Source organism: Paramormyrops kingsleyae, chromosome 18, assembly GCF_048594095.1.
Source record: "Paramormyrops kingsleyae isolate MSU_618 chromosome 18, PKINGS_0.4, whole genome shotgun sequence".
Lineage (NCBI taxonomy): Eukaryota > Metazoa > Chordata > Actinopteri > Osteoglossiformes > Mormyridae > Paramormyrops > Paramormyrops kingsleyae.
In genome coordinates this window covers 11,747,631-11,767,661 of record NC_132814.1, presented here as the reverse complement: position 1 = coordinate 11,767,661, position 20,031 = coordinate 11,747,631, and the positions used below count along the sequence as shown (strand labels likewise).

At 43.2% G+C, this 20,031-nt stretch overlaps 1 protein-coding gene across 2 annotated transcripts; it reads right to left on the bottom strand.

Annotated features, from left to right (window-relative positions):
• Nucleotides 1–4,698: 4,698 nt before the first annotated feature.
• On the bottom strand, nt 4,699–18,148 carry LOC111837935 (T-lymphocyte surface antigen Ly-9-like). 2 transcript variants are annotated; one of them, XM_072702331.1, is made up of 5 exons: nt 17,185–18,148; nt 16,481–16,649; nt 14,427–14,714; nt 14,053–14,249; nt 4,699–5,769 (listed from the first exon to the last, which is right to left on the bottom strand). In XM_072702331.1, exons 1-5 carry the CDS (start codon nt 17,185–17,187, stop codon nt 5,737–5,739), a joined length of 690 nt encoding a protein of 229 aa, XP_072558432.1. In that variant the 5' UTR covers nt 17,188–18,148; the 3' UTR covers nt 4,699–5,736. The 2 variants fall into 2 exon arrangements, with proteins under 2 accessions (XP_072558432.1, XP_072558433.1); XM_072702332.1 differs by having other exon boundaries at nt 4,699–5,766.
• Between the last annotated feature and the right edge of the window lie 1,883 nt (nt 18,149–20,031).

The following is a 20,031-nucleotide window of genomic DNA, read 5'->3' as shown; positions in this document are numbered from 1 at the left end:
ACTGTACATGAGTCTCGATTTCTGTAGAGATATTCAAATGGTAGAGTCAGAATTTGGCGTAAACAGAATGAGAACATGGATCCATCATGCCTTGTTACCACTGTGCAGGCTGGTGGTGGTGGTGTAATGGTGTGGGGGATGTTTTCTTGGCAAACTTTTGGGCATCGTTTAAATGCCACGGCCTACCTGAGCATTGTTTCTGACCATGTCCATCCCTTTATGACCACCATGTACCCATCCTCTGATGGCTACTTCCAGCAGGATAATGCACCATGTCACTAAGCTCGAATCATTTCAAATTGGTTTCTTGAACATGACAATGAGTTCACTGTACTAAAATGGCCCCCACAGTCACCAGATCTCAACCCAATAGAGCATCTTTGGGATGTGGTGGAACGGGAGCTTCGTGCCCTGGATGTGCATCCCACAAATCTCCATCAACTGCAAGATGCTATCCTATCAATATGGGCCAACATTTCTAAAGAATGCTTTCAGCACCTTGTTGAATCAATGCCACATAGAATTAAGGCAGTTCTGAAGGCGAAAGGGGGTCAAACACCGTATTAGTATGGTGTTCCTAATAATCCTTTAGGTGAGTGTATATATACACTCACCTAAAGGATTATTAGGAACACCTGTTCAATTTCTCATTAATGCAATTATCTAATCAACCAATCACATGGCAGTTGCTTCAATGCATTTAGGGGTGTGGTCCTGGTCAAGACAATCTCCTGAACTCCAAACTGAATGTCAGAATGGGAAAGAAAGGTGATTTAAGCGATTTTGAGCGTGGCATGGTTGTTGGTGCCAGACGGGCCAGTCTGAGTATTTCACAATCTGCTCAGTGACTGGGATTTTCATGCACAACCATTTCTAGGGTTTACAAAGAATGGTGTGCAAAGGGAAAAACATCCAGTATGCGGCAGTCCTGTGGGCGAAAATGCCTTGTTGATGCTAGAGGTCAGAGGAGAATGGGCCGACTGATTCAAGCTGATAGAAGAGCAACTTTGACTGAAATAACCACTCGTTACAACCAAGGTATGCAGCAAAGCATTTGTGAAGCCACAACACGCACAACCTTGAGGCGGATGGGCTACAACAGCAGAAGACCCCACCGGGTACCACTCATCTCCACTACAAATAGGAAAAAGAGGCTACAATTTGCACAAGCTCACCAAAATTGGACAGTTGAAGACTGGAAAAATGTTGCCTGGTCTGATGAGTCTCGATTTCTGTTGAGACATTCAAATGGTAGAGTCAGAATTTTGCGGAAACAGAATTAGAACATGGATCCATCATGCCTTGTTACCACTGTGCAGGCTGGTGGTGGTGGTGTAATGGTGTGGGGGATGTTTTCTTGGCACACTTTATGCCCCTTAGTGCTAATTGGGCATCATTTAAATGCCACGGCCTACCTGAGCATTGTTTCTGACCATGTCCATCCCTTTATGACCACCATGTACCCATCCTCTGATGGCTACTTCCAGCAGGATAATGCACCATGTCACAAAGCTCGAATCATTTCAAATTGGTTTCTTGAACATGACAATGAGTTCACTGTACTAAAATGCCCCCCACAGTCACCAGATCTCAACCCAATAGAGCATCTTTGGGATGTGGTGGAACGGGAGCTTCGTGCCCTGGATGTGCATCCCACAAATCTCCATCAACTGCAAGATGCTATCCTATCAATATGGGCCAACATTTCTAAAGAATGCTTTCAGCACCTTGCTGAATCAATGCCACGTAGAATTAAGGCAGTTCTGAAGGCGAAAGGGGGTCAAACACCGTATTAGTATGGTGTTCCTAATAATCCTTTAGGTGAGTGTATATATATATATAATTTTTATTCCTGGTAAAGCCATTTGTTAGCTAAAGTCAGGTTGAAAGCTTATCTGTGCAGAATTTGTTCTTCAGTTTCAGTACCCCAGACAGATTTTTGCTAAGGAACAAAAAAAAAACCACAGCTCGCCACTTCCTGGCAAACAAGCATGTCACAGTGCACACGCTGCAGGAACTAGAGGGAAGGAAACAGCCAATGTGAGACCCCACATAATTTAAGCGTGGGGGGGGCATCCCGTATTTCTGCCATATCCCATTCCAAATCTATAAATATAAATATGCCTGCCACTCTTCTGGGAAGGCTTTCCACAACATTTTGGTGTGTGTCTGTGGGAATTTTTACCTATTCATCCAGAAGAGCATTTGTCAGGTCAGGCACTGATGTTGGGCATGAAAGCCTGGCTGGCAACCTCCATTCTAAGTTCATCCCACTGATGGGTTTGAGGTCAGGGCTCTGTGCAGGCCAGTCAAGTTCTTCCACACCAAACTCACCCAACCGTGTCTTTATGCACCTTGCTTTGTGCACCAATGCACAGTCATGCTAGAATAGTAAAGTGCCTTCCTCAAACTGTTCCCATAGAGTAGGAAGCATAGAATTGTCCAAAATGTCTTGGTTTGCTAAAATCTCCCTTCACTGGAACTAAGGGGCCTAGTCCAACCACTGAAAAACAACCCGATACCATTATCCCTCCTCCACCAAACATTATAGTTGGCAGTATGCAGTCAGGCAGGTAACCGCATCTGCCAAACTCAGACTCATCCATCAGACTGCCTGACAGAGAAGCATAAGTCGTCACTCCACAGAACACGTTTCCACTGCTCCAGAGTCCAGTGACGGCGTGCTTTACATCAGTCCATCTGATGCTTGGCATTGTGCTTGGTGATATGAGGCTTGTGTCACCCCTCTATTGTGTTCTGTCCCATTCGTATCACACGAGTTCAGCGACCATATACGGTAGTTATTAAAGGAATGGTCAGCGTAGTGACTCCACAGCAGGGGAATCTAAATCTGCTGTCTTTATACTAGCCATATTTAAAGAAATAATTATCAGACGATCAAAGTGATCATACTTCTATTAATAAAACATGAAATCATTAGTACAAATAGATCTTTAAAAAGAAAATACATGAATACACATTCACATGTTGCCATTAAGTTACTACCACATCATCCATTTTGTAATTTTTTACAGTTCACATCTTTTCGTGATTTTTCCCTGCGATACCACCCACTGACGTCAACCCAGACACTATACCCAAGCTGCACCGCATTGCTAACTCAGCTTAATGTGACAGTATGCGGCAAACACCAAGGGAAAAAAGGAAATGATGACAGAAATAAAGGGAACTAAAACAGTTTTATGCTATTATTTTACTCTATTACAAACTCAAACTTTCCCACAGCAGGGAAATCTAAATCTCCTTCAGCATGCGCTTAGTGTTATAGACTCACGCCGTTTCTGACCAGTAGATGGCACTGAACCCATTTTGCCGTAAAGCTAAAGCATGGAGCACGCCCATGCCACGCCGCCCATGACCGAGCCCACGCCACCCGCATTGCTGTTGGACCAGTGGCGGTTCTAGACCAAATTTACCAGGGGGGCCAAGGTGGGGCCAGTGATTTTTCAGGGGGGCACATATGAGGACAAAAAAAGAGGGCAATATCTAATTGTTTAATAATGTTTAATTAAGTGAATGCATTTGGAACACAAACAAAATAAAATGAACATTAAACAATAAGACAAACAAAAGATTTCACATACTGTACATATGCACAATAAACCTTGAAACTGTTTCTTTTTTGTACAGTAATGTTTCTCTTTTTCTGCACAATCACTTTTTTTGTACAATGACATTTCTTATGTTTTTATTTTTTTATTTATGTAGATATGTATTTATTTTGTTAGAGTGACTTTTTTACAGCATGAAACTTAAACATAGTCACCTTTTCTGTTCCGTTTCTGTTCTGTTTCTGAGAAGAAAGAAAAATGTAAATCAAATACAATGGTCTCTCATCCTCTAGCATTTGCAGCACAGTAGCCTGTAACACTGCAATAACAGTATTCTGCGTTTGTGATTCCTTGCAAAACGGTCCACAAATGAATCAAGGTTCAAAGCCTTGGCCTTTCTAGATTCAATGGTGAGCACCCCAAGATTGCTAAGACGCTCATCAGTAATAGTGGACCGTAGGTAGGTTTTTACTAGATTTAATGTGGAGAAACTCCGCTCACAAGTGGCGGAACTCACTGGGAGCGCCACAGCTATTTCTAAAGAGCTCGTAAAATACGTCTTTGTACGGCTCAGTGAAACGGACGAACTGCACTGTATCGGATGGCTTTTGAATCACATCACTCTGTATTTTTTTCACCAAAAGTCTCTTGAACTGATGCAGTTCATGCCTCCCGGTCATCAATGTTGGCATGATACAGACGACCAAATTCAAACAAAGTGGTGTCTTTCAAAAATGCATAACTCTTGGGGTTGAGAGATCGAATACTGCACATCAGCTCACAGTTGGTCTTTGAGAAACGTCTGCTCAATTCACTAAGCATGCAGTCCATGACAGGATTAAAAAACGAAGACCAAAACGTTTCTTTATCACAATCTAGCTCCCTCTGACTAACAGAGCTTAGTTTCTGGTACTCACGGAGTCCATCATTATAGTGTATTCAACCCAAGGATGACTGTCATACCATTTAATTTTTTCATGCCCGTGACATCCTGGAGGGACTGGATTAAGCGCATGTTAAATTAATGAAACTGGATTTCATTGTCGTAGTGAACAACAACAGTAACACGCGAATACGTGCAAACATTGACGTTACGAAATTGAATCGTATTGCTTACCTCTGACTCTTTACTTAACTTTTTTTTTTTTTTTACTTTATTCGACTTTCAAAATTCGCGCTGCAGGTCTTCTCTCTCCTTTCATCTTTTCTTCTTCTTCTTATCGCGCTGCTGCTCAAACAGCTCCAGCCAAAGCAGTGAGCGTGTAGCGCTCTAAGGTGTCCGTGTGGAACGCCGCGTCGTTTTAGTTCCGGCGTCCGTGCCAGTGCATATCACCGTAAGAAATTCATAAATTACGGTTCAGGATACATTTCACTGCATGTTGTACCTGTATAACTATGCATGTGACAAATAAAGAATCTTGAATTATTATCTCTTCAGCACAGGGCCCACAACAAGGGCCAGTGTCAGTTGTACAGGGGCACTGGCCCCTGTTGGCCCCTGTCTAAAACCGCCTATGGCTGTTGCCGTGCTGCTACTGCAGGCCCCGTCTTTCTACATTCAGTTTACCTTTGGTAATGGCCAACAACACAATGTTTGATCTCAATTCATTATAAATTTATGTAATACAATGGTTAAGAAGCGTGTACTCAATTGTAATAATAATAATATGAATAATTTCAGTGCACTTTAAAACTAAGCTCACAACAACAGATGAAGTGTGGAATTGACATAATTATAGCCTACACTGGGTTTGCAGCTCTGATTATATGGTATACATATAGCCTCCTCTTTCTCCTTTAATAACACACAACTAGAAAAATAGTTAAAATAATTAATATTTTTTCATGTCTATGGTATGCAGGCTAGACATTGAAACTATAGTGATGAATTTTTGCTGGTATGATGTCAGTATGACTATCAACAGATGTTTTAACTGTCTGTTTTTGCTGAGAGCCACTTACCGCGCGCATGAAAACCACTCCCACTCTCCAGATGAGGCGCCGCTGCAGTGAGGCATGAGCCACACGTCTCGGACAGGGAGTGTGGCCGCTCTAATCTGTTATCATGGATGCAGAAATGAAAATCAGCACTTTCCGCTGCTGCAGTGCACATGGTACGCATCCAGTAGGGTTCCAGACTGCCGGAGTCCACCTCCACCCTGTCCTATGTCTGGCACGCTGACTGGCCACCTCCCTGCTGAGACACACGGGGTGCCGTGTTAGGGTAAGACTCCGTGTGGAACGCGATCTCCCCAGTCAAACACCACAGATGTGTTGTCAGTCCAAAGCAGCACTAGTCTCCCTGGTCAGCACTGCTTTGAAGTGCTGAAGCATCAGCCAATCAGGCATCACTTCCAACATTTATGTGCTGCGAACACAGTTCCAGCCCCCAGGTGCCCCCAGAATGGGGGGGAGGGGGCTCATCCTAGAAGTGATGCATCTGTTGTCACCACTTCCCTCTACTTCTGCAGGGGTGCCAAGGGCACTGCCCATGCAGTGCTCCCCGTGCAGTGCTCCGATGCGGCTGTGAGAAATCCTGAAGGGTGTGCCTGTCTCGTACTGGAGTCAACTGCAAGGATCCTTGCCAGCGTAGGAAGGAACACAGATAGAGGAGGCTGAGCTGCAGCCAGCAACCCCACCAGGCAGAGTAAGATCAGATAAGGCCCCTGCGGAACTGAGTTCTGAGTATAAGCTGCTGGCTGGAGTAAGAGAGGCCAGCATCTGCCTGGAGTCCAGGCCCATGCCAGTAAACTCCACTGTTGGGAGGGAACAAGGGAGCTCTTCTCCCAGTTGACGGTAAAACCCAGGGCTGTCGCATGCTGCAGCCACTGCTGGGTTCCCAAAGCCACCTGCTGTGCAGAAGGTGCAACCAGGAGCCAGTCGTCGAGATATGGCAAGACCACAATGCCCCAGCACTGTATGGGGTCTACGGCTATCTTCACACAATGTGTGAACACCCACGGAATTAGGGAGAGTGCAAACGAGAGAGTATGGTACCGGGGAAGTTCCTATGAAAGGCAAACCGCAGGAAGCGCTGATGCTGCTGGGAACAGAAACATGAAAAAATGCATCCCTGAGGTCAATCATGGTGAACCATGTACCAGACATGGTGCCTCCCTGCGGCAGAACATCTGGAATAGCAAGAGTCTGAGGTACTGGTTCAGTCCCCTCAGATCGAGAATGGGCCTGGAGCTGCCATCCTTCTTCCTGACAAGGAAGTAGGTGGAATAAATAAATAAAAAAACGGTTGGCTGAGTCTGTTGGTCCACACATTCTGTTGTACCCTTTTGTGAGAGTTTGAGAAGGTCCAGCTGAAGGGCCCGAATTTGACCCGGGTTGTGGATCACTGTGGGTCACACCGTGACATGTAGAGGAGGTTGACGGCCAGCAGCATCCCTTTTCCTCCTCACTCCTGAGGGAAGACGGAGGGTATCAGAGTCCAGGTGTAGTGTAGACGACGCAGCTCCAGGGACATAACGCTGCATGCCGGGCACGGGTTGGTCAGCACATCCCGCAAATGAGTAAGACCCAGGCAGGTAGGGCAGCAGTCACGGCTGTCTAGGGCATCCATAGCGCCATGGGAGCGGGCACCCCACGCACAGTCCGCTACCCGAGGGCGATAAACAGCTGCTAGAACGGAGCCGATCACACCAGAGAGCAGCCGGTATAAGTGCAGTTAGAAAGAGTCGAACACACACGGGCACTCGAAAATAAGAACAGCAGGAGCAGAGCCGCTCCACTCGGGTGCTCCACAATATAATACCAGCAGGAGCGGAACTGCTCAGTTCATCTACTGCCCACTGGTGGTCTGGAAGAACTGAAATAGAATAACAGCAATTTAAAGAGAATGTACTCTTTAATTCTAGCCCTTAAAAGGACTCAGAGTCAGAAAGCGTGAGTGTCACGCCAGATGTGTGAGAGTTGGAGATTCTGATGTACAAGTACTTACAATAACAAATACATACGGGCAGGGCCATAGCCAGCTATGAGGTCATGGAGGTCTGGACACCGGTAGTTTTTTAATTTTTTTATTAAAAATCTAAAAATAAAATTTAAAGCTAAATATTCACCTGAATAAAGGAAAATCAGCAGTTGAAAATGTCTTGGGGATAAATGCATTGTTAATTCAGTTTGAATGTGCTATTAATAGTGTCTGCTGTGTGTAACAGAGAACTAGAGCAGGAGCTCCCAAACTACGGGTCACTACCCAAAATGAGCCGCAGTCGCGGATGTGTGGGTTCAACACATCCGTGACCTAATATATAATATGACATTTGTGGTGTGGTGTGTCTTTCCACGTACTTGTCATGAGCCACTGCAGAGGACGCTGAGAACGTCACGTGTCAATTATTGGTGTTGAAACTTTTTGGGTCGTTTTGGGTACTTTGGAGAGGTACTATGTAACAAGAGTTTTAAAATGAACAAGGCAAAAGTGTTTTTCCAGATACTAGAGGAGAACTTCAAGAGACAGTGGATGGGCTTCCCTCTGCACAAGTTCAGGGTTAAGTTAGTGTCATGGGTACATTAATTGTATGTGCCTGCATGTCTTAAGGACTTCTCACACCGAATACGACCCAAAAAAAGCGACATAAGTTTGCGAAATATTTGGATGCGAATATGATAGATCAAAATCTTCCATCCATCCATCCATCCATCCATCCATCCATCCATCTTCTACCACTTTTCCAGGTCGGGTCGCGGGGGCAGCAGTCTAAGCAGGGAAACCCAGACTTCCCTCTCCCCGGCCACTTCATCCAGCTCCTCTGGGGGAATTCCGAGGTGTTCCCAGGCCAGCCGAGAGACATAGTCCCTCCAGCACGTCCTGGGTCTTCCCCGGGGCCTCCTCCCAGTGGGACATGCCCGGAACACCTCACCAGGGAGGTGTCCAGGAGGCATCCTAATCAGATGCCCGAGTCACCTCATCTGGCTCCTCTCGATGCGGAGGAGCAGCGGCTCTACTCTGAGTCCCTCCCAAATGACCAAACTCCTCACCCTAACTGTAAGGGAGAGCCCAACAACCCTGCGGAGGAAACCCATTGAAGCCGCTTGTATTTGCGATCTCGTTCTTTCGGTCACTACCCACAGCTCTTGATCATAGGTGAGGGTAGGAACGTAGATCGACTGGTAAATCGAGAACTTTGCCTTTTGGGTCAGCTCCTTCTTTACCATGACAGACCGATGCATTGCCCGCATCACTGCTGACGCCGTACCGATTCGCCTGTCGATCTCCTGTTAAATCCTTCCCTCATTCGTGAACAAGACCCAAAGTTACTTAAACTCCTCCACTTGGGGGAGGACCCCATCCCCGACCCGGAGAGAGCACTCCACCCTTTTCCGGCTGAGGACCATGGTCTCGGATTTGGAGGTGCTGATTTTCATCCCAGTCGCTTCACACTCGGCTGCGAACTGCTCTAATGAGAGCCGAAGGTCATGGTCCGATGAGGCCAACAGAACCGCATCATCTGCAAAAAGCAGAGACCTAATCCTGAGGTCACTAAACTGGACACCCCCAACGCCCTGGCTGCACCTAGAAATTCTGTCCATAAAAGTTATGAACAGAATTGGTGACAAAGGGCAGCCCTGGCGGAGTCCAACCCTCACCGAACAAAAGACAACACAGTGAAAACAACAGGGCGACTCATCGAAGGAGCAGATAAGTCCAAAGCAGTCCGTCCGATAAGGGTAATCCAGTGAAACCCAAAAGGAAAGTCCACAGTAAAATTCAGTCCGTGAGAAATCCACACAGTACTAATCCACAGAGCATTAAGAAAGGACAGGAAGCAAGCCAGTGGTGGAGATTTTTCGGCACTGACTAAAATAACCTGTTCAACTTCTCATGAACTTGTGAAATGCAAAATGCTAATTGGTAATGTTGACCAAAATGACGCTTCATGAACCATTTGCAGTATTTCTTGAGTTCACATGGTGCTTTTGGTTTCCTTTTGGGCATGCTTTGAACCTTTTTCGAACAGAGCTCCATGTGGTTACAAAATAGCTCTAGTGGGGTCAAAAAATAGAGCACAGTGTTCCACATGCGTCATTGTGACCATCAGTACTGTTGGGCAAGTGTTTGTTATATTCTGACAATAAGGAATAGTTTATGACTACAATTAACCATCTGGTTTCTTCACCTTTAAACTCAGGAGTAAAAATCTGCTTGTAAACTGGAAAGAAATAACGATTTGACATTCATCGTGATAATTATCATTATCAAATGATTTTTATCATAACATTTTTGGCCATGTCGCCCAGCTCTAGGCTATTTATACGAACATGCTGAGATAAGGCCTCCATTATTTGTGACCCATCTCTCTAGCACTACAATATGTTATAAATTTCATTGACTAAATGACATACTAATTTATTGAATACTACCACAAAACACCATCCATAGAAATCTGCTATATCTAACTTTTGCATAGCTGCTGAATGTATAGTATCAGTCACTTGTCTGAAACTTTAATTATTTCATTTACAGCAGGTCTGTCATGTGTAAAGAGCCAGTTGGAGTTGTCCAATTTCCTGCATTTAGTCCAGCTTCCATGTTGGCCACCAGAGGTGGAAATTTCAGGTCCAGAAAGTACAAATCCAGACCAGGATTTTGTTTCAACCAACCAGTGGAGTACTCTGTAACTGTGACTCTTTATGCTCAACTGGTTGGTTGAAACTAAATCACGGCCTGGATTTGTACTTTCTGGACCTGTAGTTTCCACCTCTGTTGGCCACCTCTTTTGCCTGGAGCAGCAAGAATCCTCCCCTGCACTCCACACACGGTAAATCAAAAGAAACAACTAAACTCAATAAATAATCAACACATTATTCCAGTTAACCAAATGTGCCTCATCTAGCAAACTGGTTAAATGTGCCAAATAAAGAAATGCATAAACAAATTAAATGTTAATTACCAATATATTGCAACTTAAACTAAACAAACTCGAATAGAATAACAAATGACCATAAATGATACCTCCCTTCAAATTAGCTGTGTGGCTGTGGGGGCAGCCATCACAAGGTCCAAAAATAACAAGAATCTAATAAGACAGCAATTCACATCAAGGTAAAGTGCAACACTCGACAGAATTAAGACACAAGAGATCAGCTGAGGGATCACAGAGCAGGATAGCAGATGTAAGACTTGTTAAGGTGTTCCTGACAGGTAATATGATGAACTACTTACCAGAAATGGAGTTAGATTTCTTCCATGATGGAGGGATCTCCAGTTGGGACTAGCTAGTAGATCATAGAAGGTGAGATGCAAACTTTTAAGAGCATCTTGATGGAGATAAATGTGGTCTTATTAATGGCTCTGAAAGCTTTAAATGTGTTTACTAACAGGAGTGGAAATTGGTATCCTGAATTAATGAACGAAAATTTGAAATTCCCTATAATTAAGCATGGAAGAAGCAGTGCCATGATCTGGGGTTACGTAGGAGAGAGCTGCTGATCTTTGCTAAATCCATGCCGTGGTTGTCAAAGCATATTATTATGTGTCAACATAATAACAAACAGTTAGTATGTTGACACTGAGTCTGAGAAAAAGAGTTTTTTTGACTGCCCACCTGTACTGTATGTGTATCAGGCAGGTAAATGACAGCATTTTCTGCAAAAACAAGCATAACTGAACTAAGACATTTTGTCACCAGGTAATACAGAGCCTAAGAAACCTCATTTTGGTCATAAGGAAATTCTGATAAAATATGCAGTTCGGGTGTTTTGCATTTTGGAGTGTGACAGCGTACTTCAAGGACATGCCATTCGATCACGATCACAGCTGATTGGATAACTGCTCATTCTTCAGAACAACCAACATTTGTTTAAGAATCTTAGAAGGAAATGAAAAAGGATGGAAATTAAAGGACAGCCAATGATCTGGCCTGCCCAGTCTCCAGATCGCAGTTCCATAGAACTCATATGTATGAACTGGTCAGAAGTCTAATAGCAAACCACAGGCACCTTACATCTGTGGTTACTATCTAGGGTAAAACAACAACAAAGATGCATTAGGTGACTTCCTGCTGCAGAAAGTGGCTATTTTGAGGAATCGAAAACATGCAGCTAGTTTTTCCATCTTATTATGCAATTTTGTGCTATTTGCCTCACTTGCACATCGCTTTGGACAAAAGCATCTGCAAAACATATAAATGTAAATTAATTGACTATAGATTTGGTATGCCTTATCTTTCATATACTGCTATGTGTTGACAGAAAAACATCATATAAAATCCAAGTTTTTAGCAGGGGTACATAAACTTTTGCATGTGGCACATCTCTCTTGAAAATGGGCCCAAGCAGGAGAAGCGTGTTTGGATCCTGAGTATTTGTGTGACAATATGGGTTACAGTTCATTTAATCTAGTCTCTGTTTCAGCATTGTACCTCAGCAACCCCCACCCCCCTTTCTTCTTTGCAAGCATTTTGCAGTACACCTTGGATGTGGCTCATTTCCTATAAGCCAGTGGAAGAGCACCTTAAGATGACTTACACATATCATTCTAGGGGTCCTCTGTCGGCATGAACTTCACATTTTGTGTGAATAGCTCTATACAATAAAGCAGCTACTGCTAACGTGCTAAGAAGAGCACAATCTTATTTATCTGACTTATCTGGAATTCTGTGTCGGGTTGAGTTTGGTACATCAGGCGTCTCAAAACCTGTCCTATGGGCTGTTATTTGTGCCACTAGAAACTGAATATGAATTTTGTATATTTGAATCTGCAGTTATCCGCATTACAAAACTGAATCTGAATTTAATAGTTCGAATCTGAATTCCAGTAACTCGAAATAGCATTTATCCTACCTCGAAAAATTCATTTCGCAAATTCAATTTCAATCTAGTGTGACACACATCCGGGTCCTTGAGAAAAAGTAATCGACCGCAGATTCACAACGCAACTCAACGGTAGTTTTGCAGGTCGGGGTAAAGAGGAGGCGCGTGCCGGGGTGTCGCAAGCGCAAATGCGGGATCATATACGTAATAAAAATTAAGCAGTACCGGCACTGCTATATCTTAATATCAGCCCATATCTCTCCTCTCTTTATTACTGCATCATCATCGGTAATGGCGTTTCCTAGTCCAAATATATCTGCAGATTGCCTTGTTTTCTTTTGCACTGCCTTTCACAGCTTCATAACTGTAACATGTTAAGTTTTCACAGTTGAAATTCACTTGATTAAGTTACAGTATTACTTTGTGTGTGCATGAATATATTTTAAAACGCCAGAGTACAAAATAGGACTTATAGGCAATATGTCTAACATCTCTGGTTATCAATTAAAAAATGACATGATTGAATAATATGATATTGTTTATTCTCCACTGATGTTCACTACTGTTAAGCATGTGGGCTTTGCGCTGGCTTTTTTGAAACTAAATTAAAGCTGAGTTTCTCATAATAACTTGCAGAAGGTCAAAATTAAATACACTGCCTAAAATAATGATCTGACATCACGCTTTCCATTAAGTACCAATAAGAATTTTTAATACCACAGTAAGAAAAGTCATTTGTACTGCATGAGCATTCTGCTATTGCACTGCCTTAGTGAAAACTTCAGATGACAGGAGGACCCTTTCAACTTAATGCTGCCCAATATTTTATATGCTTGCAAGACATGTGAAAAGGAAAAAAAACTACAATAGGGACAGCCTCATCTGTCAACCACAGGGCATTCTGCGTGTGTCTGTGTGTGTGCGCACATGCACGTGCGTGTGTCTGTGTGTGTGTGCGTGTGGGGAAGGGATCAACACTCCTATATAAGAATGAGTTACACAGTATATCCAAATATACGGGCTTTCAGTATGAATCCAGATGTCCTATGCGTGATGCTGCACTTGCCCTACACAAGGTGAGTTTACATTAGTCACAGAAATGTCTTTGCTGATCATAAATCAATTAAAACCCCTTGTTTCTGATCTGTGCTAATGCTAGAAGATTCCATGCAGGAGGGTGAACAGAATGTTGTAAGTGGGAAATGGGACCATTGGGTTTTATTTAAGTATATTAGTGGAGATGGCTTGAATAAAAACGTGGGAATGAAATTAAAGCAGAACTTTTTTGGCATTAGCGTAAAGAAGGAAACAGGCTGTGGTAACGCCTACAGACAAGAGCACACGAGAAAAAAAGCAGAAGCTAATTTTATATTCCTGTAAATAAGGTTAAGTTAAATGAATGGCTTGCTCACCTGACAGAGCCCCTACAGATACAAACACAGGTCTGACGGTGCTGGAGTTAACAGGAAAAACAAAAATACTCTAAATCATTACCACTAATATACTGTAGCCCTGGCTTTTCATAATTTTTTTTTAATCGAATTTAGAAATATGTCATTAAGAGACAGCAGAAGACGGATAAGAGGAGGAGTGGTTTTAGCCAAGGGGTAGGAAGGTCGTAACCAGATGGAATCGTCTGTCGATTCAAGGTGGAGATAGTAGGACCCAGGTCACCACACGTCACAGTAACACTGGGGCTCCTCTCCTCGCTGACCTCATTCCTTGCTCTGCAGGAGAATGTACCGGATGCCGACTTCCTGTCCACTCTGAGTGTTTCCTCATTTTCCCCCTCCACCATGACGTTATTGTGAGTCCACTCAAATGTCACATTGCCTGGCTTCTTCTCCAAGTGGCAGGTAAGAACCAATTGTATCCTACATGTGTAGTTCACTGTAGGCTCTGACACCTTCTCTAGGAGACATAAGGCCAAAAGGTCACAGTTAAAAAGTAATGGAATTAAACATGCTGCTCAACGGAACCACATCACTCAACCCCTCCAAGAATTCAAAGCTGTTTCAAATCCAGCTTGTGAACCAATATGCCGCCTGCTACCCAGTAATTGTAGAGAAAGTGCTCCTTCTCACTTACCCATGACACACAGGGTCACAGATGATAGCTTGACAAATACTCCATTTGAGTTATAGACTTCCACCTGATAGCTCCCCGAGTCGCTTAACTGTAGGTCAATGAGCCTCAATGAGCCATCTGACATCATACTGCTTTCCTGGCCCAAGATGACGTTTTGCTTCTTCCTCTTCAAGATGGTGGTAAAGTTGTGCTTCCATATCAGTTCATGATCCATCTTTAAGTCTGGGTAATTCAGTGGGAGCGTCACTGTTGCCCCCGTCGCTGCGGTCATGCACGGTTCTTGGGTTCCTGAGAGGGACGACCCAATCACTTTTCAGTCAGAAAGCAACATGCCCTGCATTCATATATTGACTAATAATTACATTTATGAAATGCTGATTTGCATACGATCACACACATTTTCAAGCAACAAGTTCCAGACACACACACACAATCTCACTTGCTATTTCCTCCTTCTCGACTTACAGACAGCTATTTACACTCTACCCTCCCTCTCCGCTTCTCTCTCAGACACACAATCTTTCAATTCGTGGGAAAGTGATTTGAGAGCCAACGGTCCAGCAAAGGATAACCCCGGATTTTTACTCTGCCAGTTAGTGCTCCTCTACTTCTGGGATGGCTTTCGTCTGCTATGGGTCAGCTTTCTCATCTAAGTAAATTGGTGGAATGAAGAAAATTTGATTTGACTGATTAAACTTCATGACTTTGGGACCACTAACGAGACCAATCGCGAGAGGGCTGACCTCCCCCAGAAGCTGCTGGTTGACTTTTACAGATGTGCTAGAGAGCATCTCGATTTACTCCATGACAGCGTGGTGCAGCAGCAGCACCAAAGCTACCAAAAAAGCCCTGCAGCGAGGTGTAAAAACACCATAGGCCACTGTGAACACTGATCTGCCATCTCTTGAACATCTTTTCTCTACTGGTTAGAAATAATCTGTTTGAACATTTAACACTGTATACAAAGAGGTCGCACTTTGCTTCAACATGGTTTTATTGGAAGTCTGAACACAACACAGACACGTTTCAGCGTGTTGAATTCCTCTGTGTTTTTTTATGCACCTTGGGGTTGTCATAAAAGGAAATTCAGTGTGTAATACAATGACGATAAAATGCTTGAAATTCACTTCTCTGTGACTTTGTCTAGACCAGTGGTCCTCAGTCCTGTTCCTGTCACCCCCCGCCAGAATATTTTCATTCCAACCCTACCTTAATCAGCCTCATATTGTCCTTAATATGCAAATAATGAAGGTGGCAGGTTGAAAGTAGGGTGGGTTGGAATGAAAACATTCTGGCGGGGGGGGGGGGGGGGGGGGTGATTTAGAACTACTAGTGTAGGTCATGGATCCCCTAACTTTTCAGCCCCCTGAAATAACCCTCATTTTGCAGATTGACAGAGGAAATCCCCCTTTGTAGAATTTATAGCAATGACCGGCTGCAGTTATGGTTAAAACTGAACTTTTTTTTTTCCACATTTTTAATATGTTATAAACATTCTGGAAATCCTCTCATGACCCCCCCCACTTTGGGAAAGCGAGGTCTAGACGATACTTGGCTGAGATCTGTTTGTTCTAAAACTATTCTCTCTGTGACACATTATACATATTTTTTTGGTTTCCTGTAACACCTCAGCCCAATGGTAGAATTGCTTTTCAAAAAAGTTTGCATTACCCGAAATATAATATAGTACAAACAGTGGACATGACAGAAAAGCAGAATTTCCAGATCATTCAATAACCGTGATGACAAGCTGCCACATCGTTTGGTTTAAACAGCCGCTGAAAATGATAAATTATGCAATTTCACACACAAAGATGCAGAAGGGTATAATATGCCTCTACTTCCATATCTGCTACCTCAGGCTAAGACCCCAGCACCGGTTATTCTGTGAAAGAGGTAAAACTGCCTTTCAAGCTGGACCCAGCAGCAAGAGGCAAACAGATCAAAGTGTGTGATTGTCATTTGCTGGCGCTTACTTGCGTCCCGCATGCAAACACATCTGCAACCTGTACCTCCGCTCAATGAGAAGAACAAAGTGACTTTCTCACACTTACCTTGGGTGTCAGACACAATGGCGAGGGCAACGAACACTATTTTCCACATCCTGCAAATTTCCTGACCTCTGCTTCGTCCAAATTCAGGGCTGCTGAGCTGATCGAGTACCAGTGACGGACCCCACATAGGCGTGCATGTGAAAAACTGCAGCACAAAGACACCCACATCCTGCAATTTGCTCGAAACAGGAAATAATTACATTTTTTAAAAGCGGGCAAAGACGCACATGCAAAGCTAGGGTTATTTAAAATATGTTTAACAGGCTATTTTATCCATTATCCATTGCGACATGCACTTGCGTCAAACAGGTCAGCCAGTCCCTGGGGAAATTGGGCTGTGCTGAAATGACTGTGCCGAACATAAGAATTGAACTGCCGACCTTTCGATCACAAGCACAGCATCCTAATCCAAAGAGTCACAGCTAGACCACAATAAAAGATTCAAAACAGCCATCTTCCATAACACTGACACCTCAAGAAACACAGCAAACACTACTAAAAGTAAAGCACCACTTCACACCAAAAAGAGCATAGTACATTTCAAACCTTAGCTGAAAACTCTGATGCTGTGCAATCTTCGTGGAAGTTTGTCTAGATTGTGAAACCCACCCCCCCGAACTATAGCCCGGTTAAGAGTTTGCCATATACATCCTCCGCGCTGAAAGCGAATCAGATAGAAAAAAAATATATGCTAGGTAACCAACCATGGTGAAACAAAAGGTAATCCGCCCGTTTCTGTGAAGCCAACTTCCTCTTTTATCTTTCTGTCTGATTGTGCACGACTTAAAATTGAATGTTTTCAGAAATTTTGCATTCAGCCAGCAGTGATGGGCATTTCAGGTCCAAAAGCTATAAATCCAGACCAAGATTTTGTTTCAGCCTACCAGGGGTGTTTTCCCGAAAGCGTTCGATCTTGGCGAATAACGACGTAAGCAAAGAACGAGCGAGGTCTACGTGCGTTTCCCAAAACCCTCCATTATTCCAGAATTATAACTAACGAATTTCCGTAGTACTCCGTATTTGGCTCCTCCCCAGCCTCTGCCTAGGAATATCCCAGGCTGTCAATAACAGGAAAGTCGATCCCACGTATTTCAATGGTGAACTATGTTATAAGATTGTCACACCAGACATATACAGATGTAAAACAAAATATACAATAATTAGAAAAAACAACAAAAGGACACCAAAGCAACCAATATTTATGAACAAAATAAATTAACCCATTTGTTGAAAAACGGGCTCAAAATGTGATGTTGCTTCCTTATAGACAAAACGGAATGGTGAGCAGCATTAGGAAAAGGATCTAACACTTTTCAAAAGCCTTAAAACAACTTATTGAGGAGGTGGTCAAAAATATTATTAAATAAAATAATTACTGCAATGTTGTGCAGCATGATACACAACAAGAACAGCACAACAGCATTCAGGGGGAAACCTTAGAGCTCCCAAAGACTTGTGTTGGCACCAAAATCACATCTTCCACATGCCCAGAGCAGTGTGTGTTCTTTGGTGTGTGGCGTTATTCCTCTCCTCAGCCATGGTTTGACGATTCGACACTGGAATCAGCAGGCATTAGCTAAGAGGATACCTGCTGTCTCCCAATAATAATAATAATGTCCTTGATGGCTGCATATCACCTGGACATTCAAGGGGCTGCAAACATGAATATGGTTGATGGTTCCATCCACCGCACCTACAATGCAATTTTAGTGTCATGCAAGGCACCCCCTCCTGCTAGACATGTAGTTGTGTGCATGGTGCAGCAGAAATGTGATCAATGCATGCACAGTTGCAGGACACAGCAGCTTTGCAGAGGCTATGTGCATCACTTATGATCTGCAAGAATCCACCTGTAGCATAGAAGCAGAGCTGTCAGAAGCTGCAAGGTGCACTGAGGGCAATTTATCCTGCACCAGACTAAGGAGGATGTCACGCCCTGCATGGTCTCTCCCCCCATGTTCTCTGTGGTGTGGTGCTACCGAGCCACACCTGGTCCTCGTTGAACCCTGCTTCATTTCAGCCCTCCACCCAGGTGCCTCTTGTCGGCTCCCTCATCTGTGGTGTATAGTGTCCCCAGTCCAGTTATTGTAGTGTGTTTCTCTCCTGCTCTCCTTGCCTAGTTTTGACCCCTTGCATTCCATTTCTTTTTGCCCTTTGTGTTTTGTTTATTTTGCATAAAGCCCTTTTATTTTTCCCCAACATCTGCCTTTGCCCCCGTCCTTCCCGCACCGTGACAGAGGCCCATCATATCACCCAAACCCCAGCCTGTTTTTCTCTATGAATTGTTCATTACTAGAGAGTCCAAGGGGCTCATGATCACCAGCAAAAGCAACTTGACTTCCTGGATGGCACCGTCTCAAATGCTCTCCTCTGTTGGATTCTCTGCCATTGCTGGTCGTGAGGAGTTATTCATTTTCCCAAGTCAAAAGATGTGACTGAACACATAGCAAGTTTGATTGGTTAGCTTACCAGGGTTGTTCAGAATTTATGAATTGGATTTTAAACTGACTTGGCCACACCCTGTAAGATGCTGAAATGACAGTAAGAAGAATTTAATTAATTTAATTAATTTAAATTCAATGCAATTATACAACACATGAATGTCATTTAATCTAGCAAAACATAAATAATTACATAACAGATTTGCTTCCAACATGGTAGATGTACACATTGACCTTATATATGTACTAGTGAGTGAACTTTTTATTTGAATGAAGGTAAGATAATAGTTGTGTAATTGTTTTAGCCTATTCTAACAATATTTGGTATATACACTCACCTAAAGGATTATTAGGATATATTTATTGTTTTTGCATTTTTAACAGTTCATGTGTGTAATCATTTGTGAGGAGTCTGCATGCGGTAGCTTTTCCTGTGTTTATGGGTTGTCAGATGGATAGGGCTGTGATAGTGTCACTTTTACGACTGTATGAAGTGCTCTTTCACCATGGTACACAAAATGAGTTAAATTATTTATTCTAATAAATAACTAATCAACTTCAAATGTGGCATTCATTATGAACGAACAGGGGGACATAGCCTCCGTAAATATTCGTTATCACGTGGTGGGGGTATGGGCGGGATTCAGTGTATGCTGTTTATGTTAACATGCTTGGTAATTCATATTGAAATATTAAGCTGTATTGTTAAAGCTGCAGTTACACTGTGTATATGAATTTATGTGAAACCATTTCCATTTTAATTCTATTAAATTATATTCAAAGTCGAATTGCGATTCTGCACCGTGTTTTCAAGCGATTTATGAACTGAATTTGATTTTTAAGGACATGAGTCTCAAGTCACTTCTGAATGGTGCACGTCCCTGTTATGTACTGAAATGGTATGTACAGGTGTTACAACAACGAGCCCCATTTGCGCTGATTTATAGTCCACGTTTTAGTTTTATATTGCAATATTGACCTCATATTATACCATCAGCATTATTACGTTGTCTCTCTGGATGTGAGAAAAAAAATCTTGGTCTGGATTTGTAGCTTCTAGACCTGAAATTCCCAACACTGTAAGCCAGCATTATCCGACTTCCAAGCGCT

Coding starts and splice junctions, on each gene's coding strand:
- LOC111837935 (XM_072702331.1), bottom strand. Junction 14,715..16,480: donor CATTGTGTCTGACACCCAAG/GTAAGTGTGAGA, acceptor CGTCCCTCTCAG/GAACCCAAGAACCGTGCATG. Junction 14,250..14,426: donor TGTGACCCTGTGTGTCATGG/GTAAGTGAGAAG, acceptor TATGTCTCCTAG/AGAAGGTGTCAGAGCCTACA.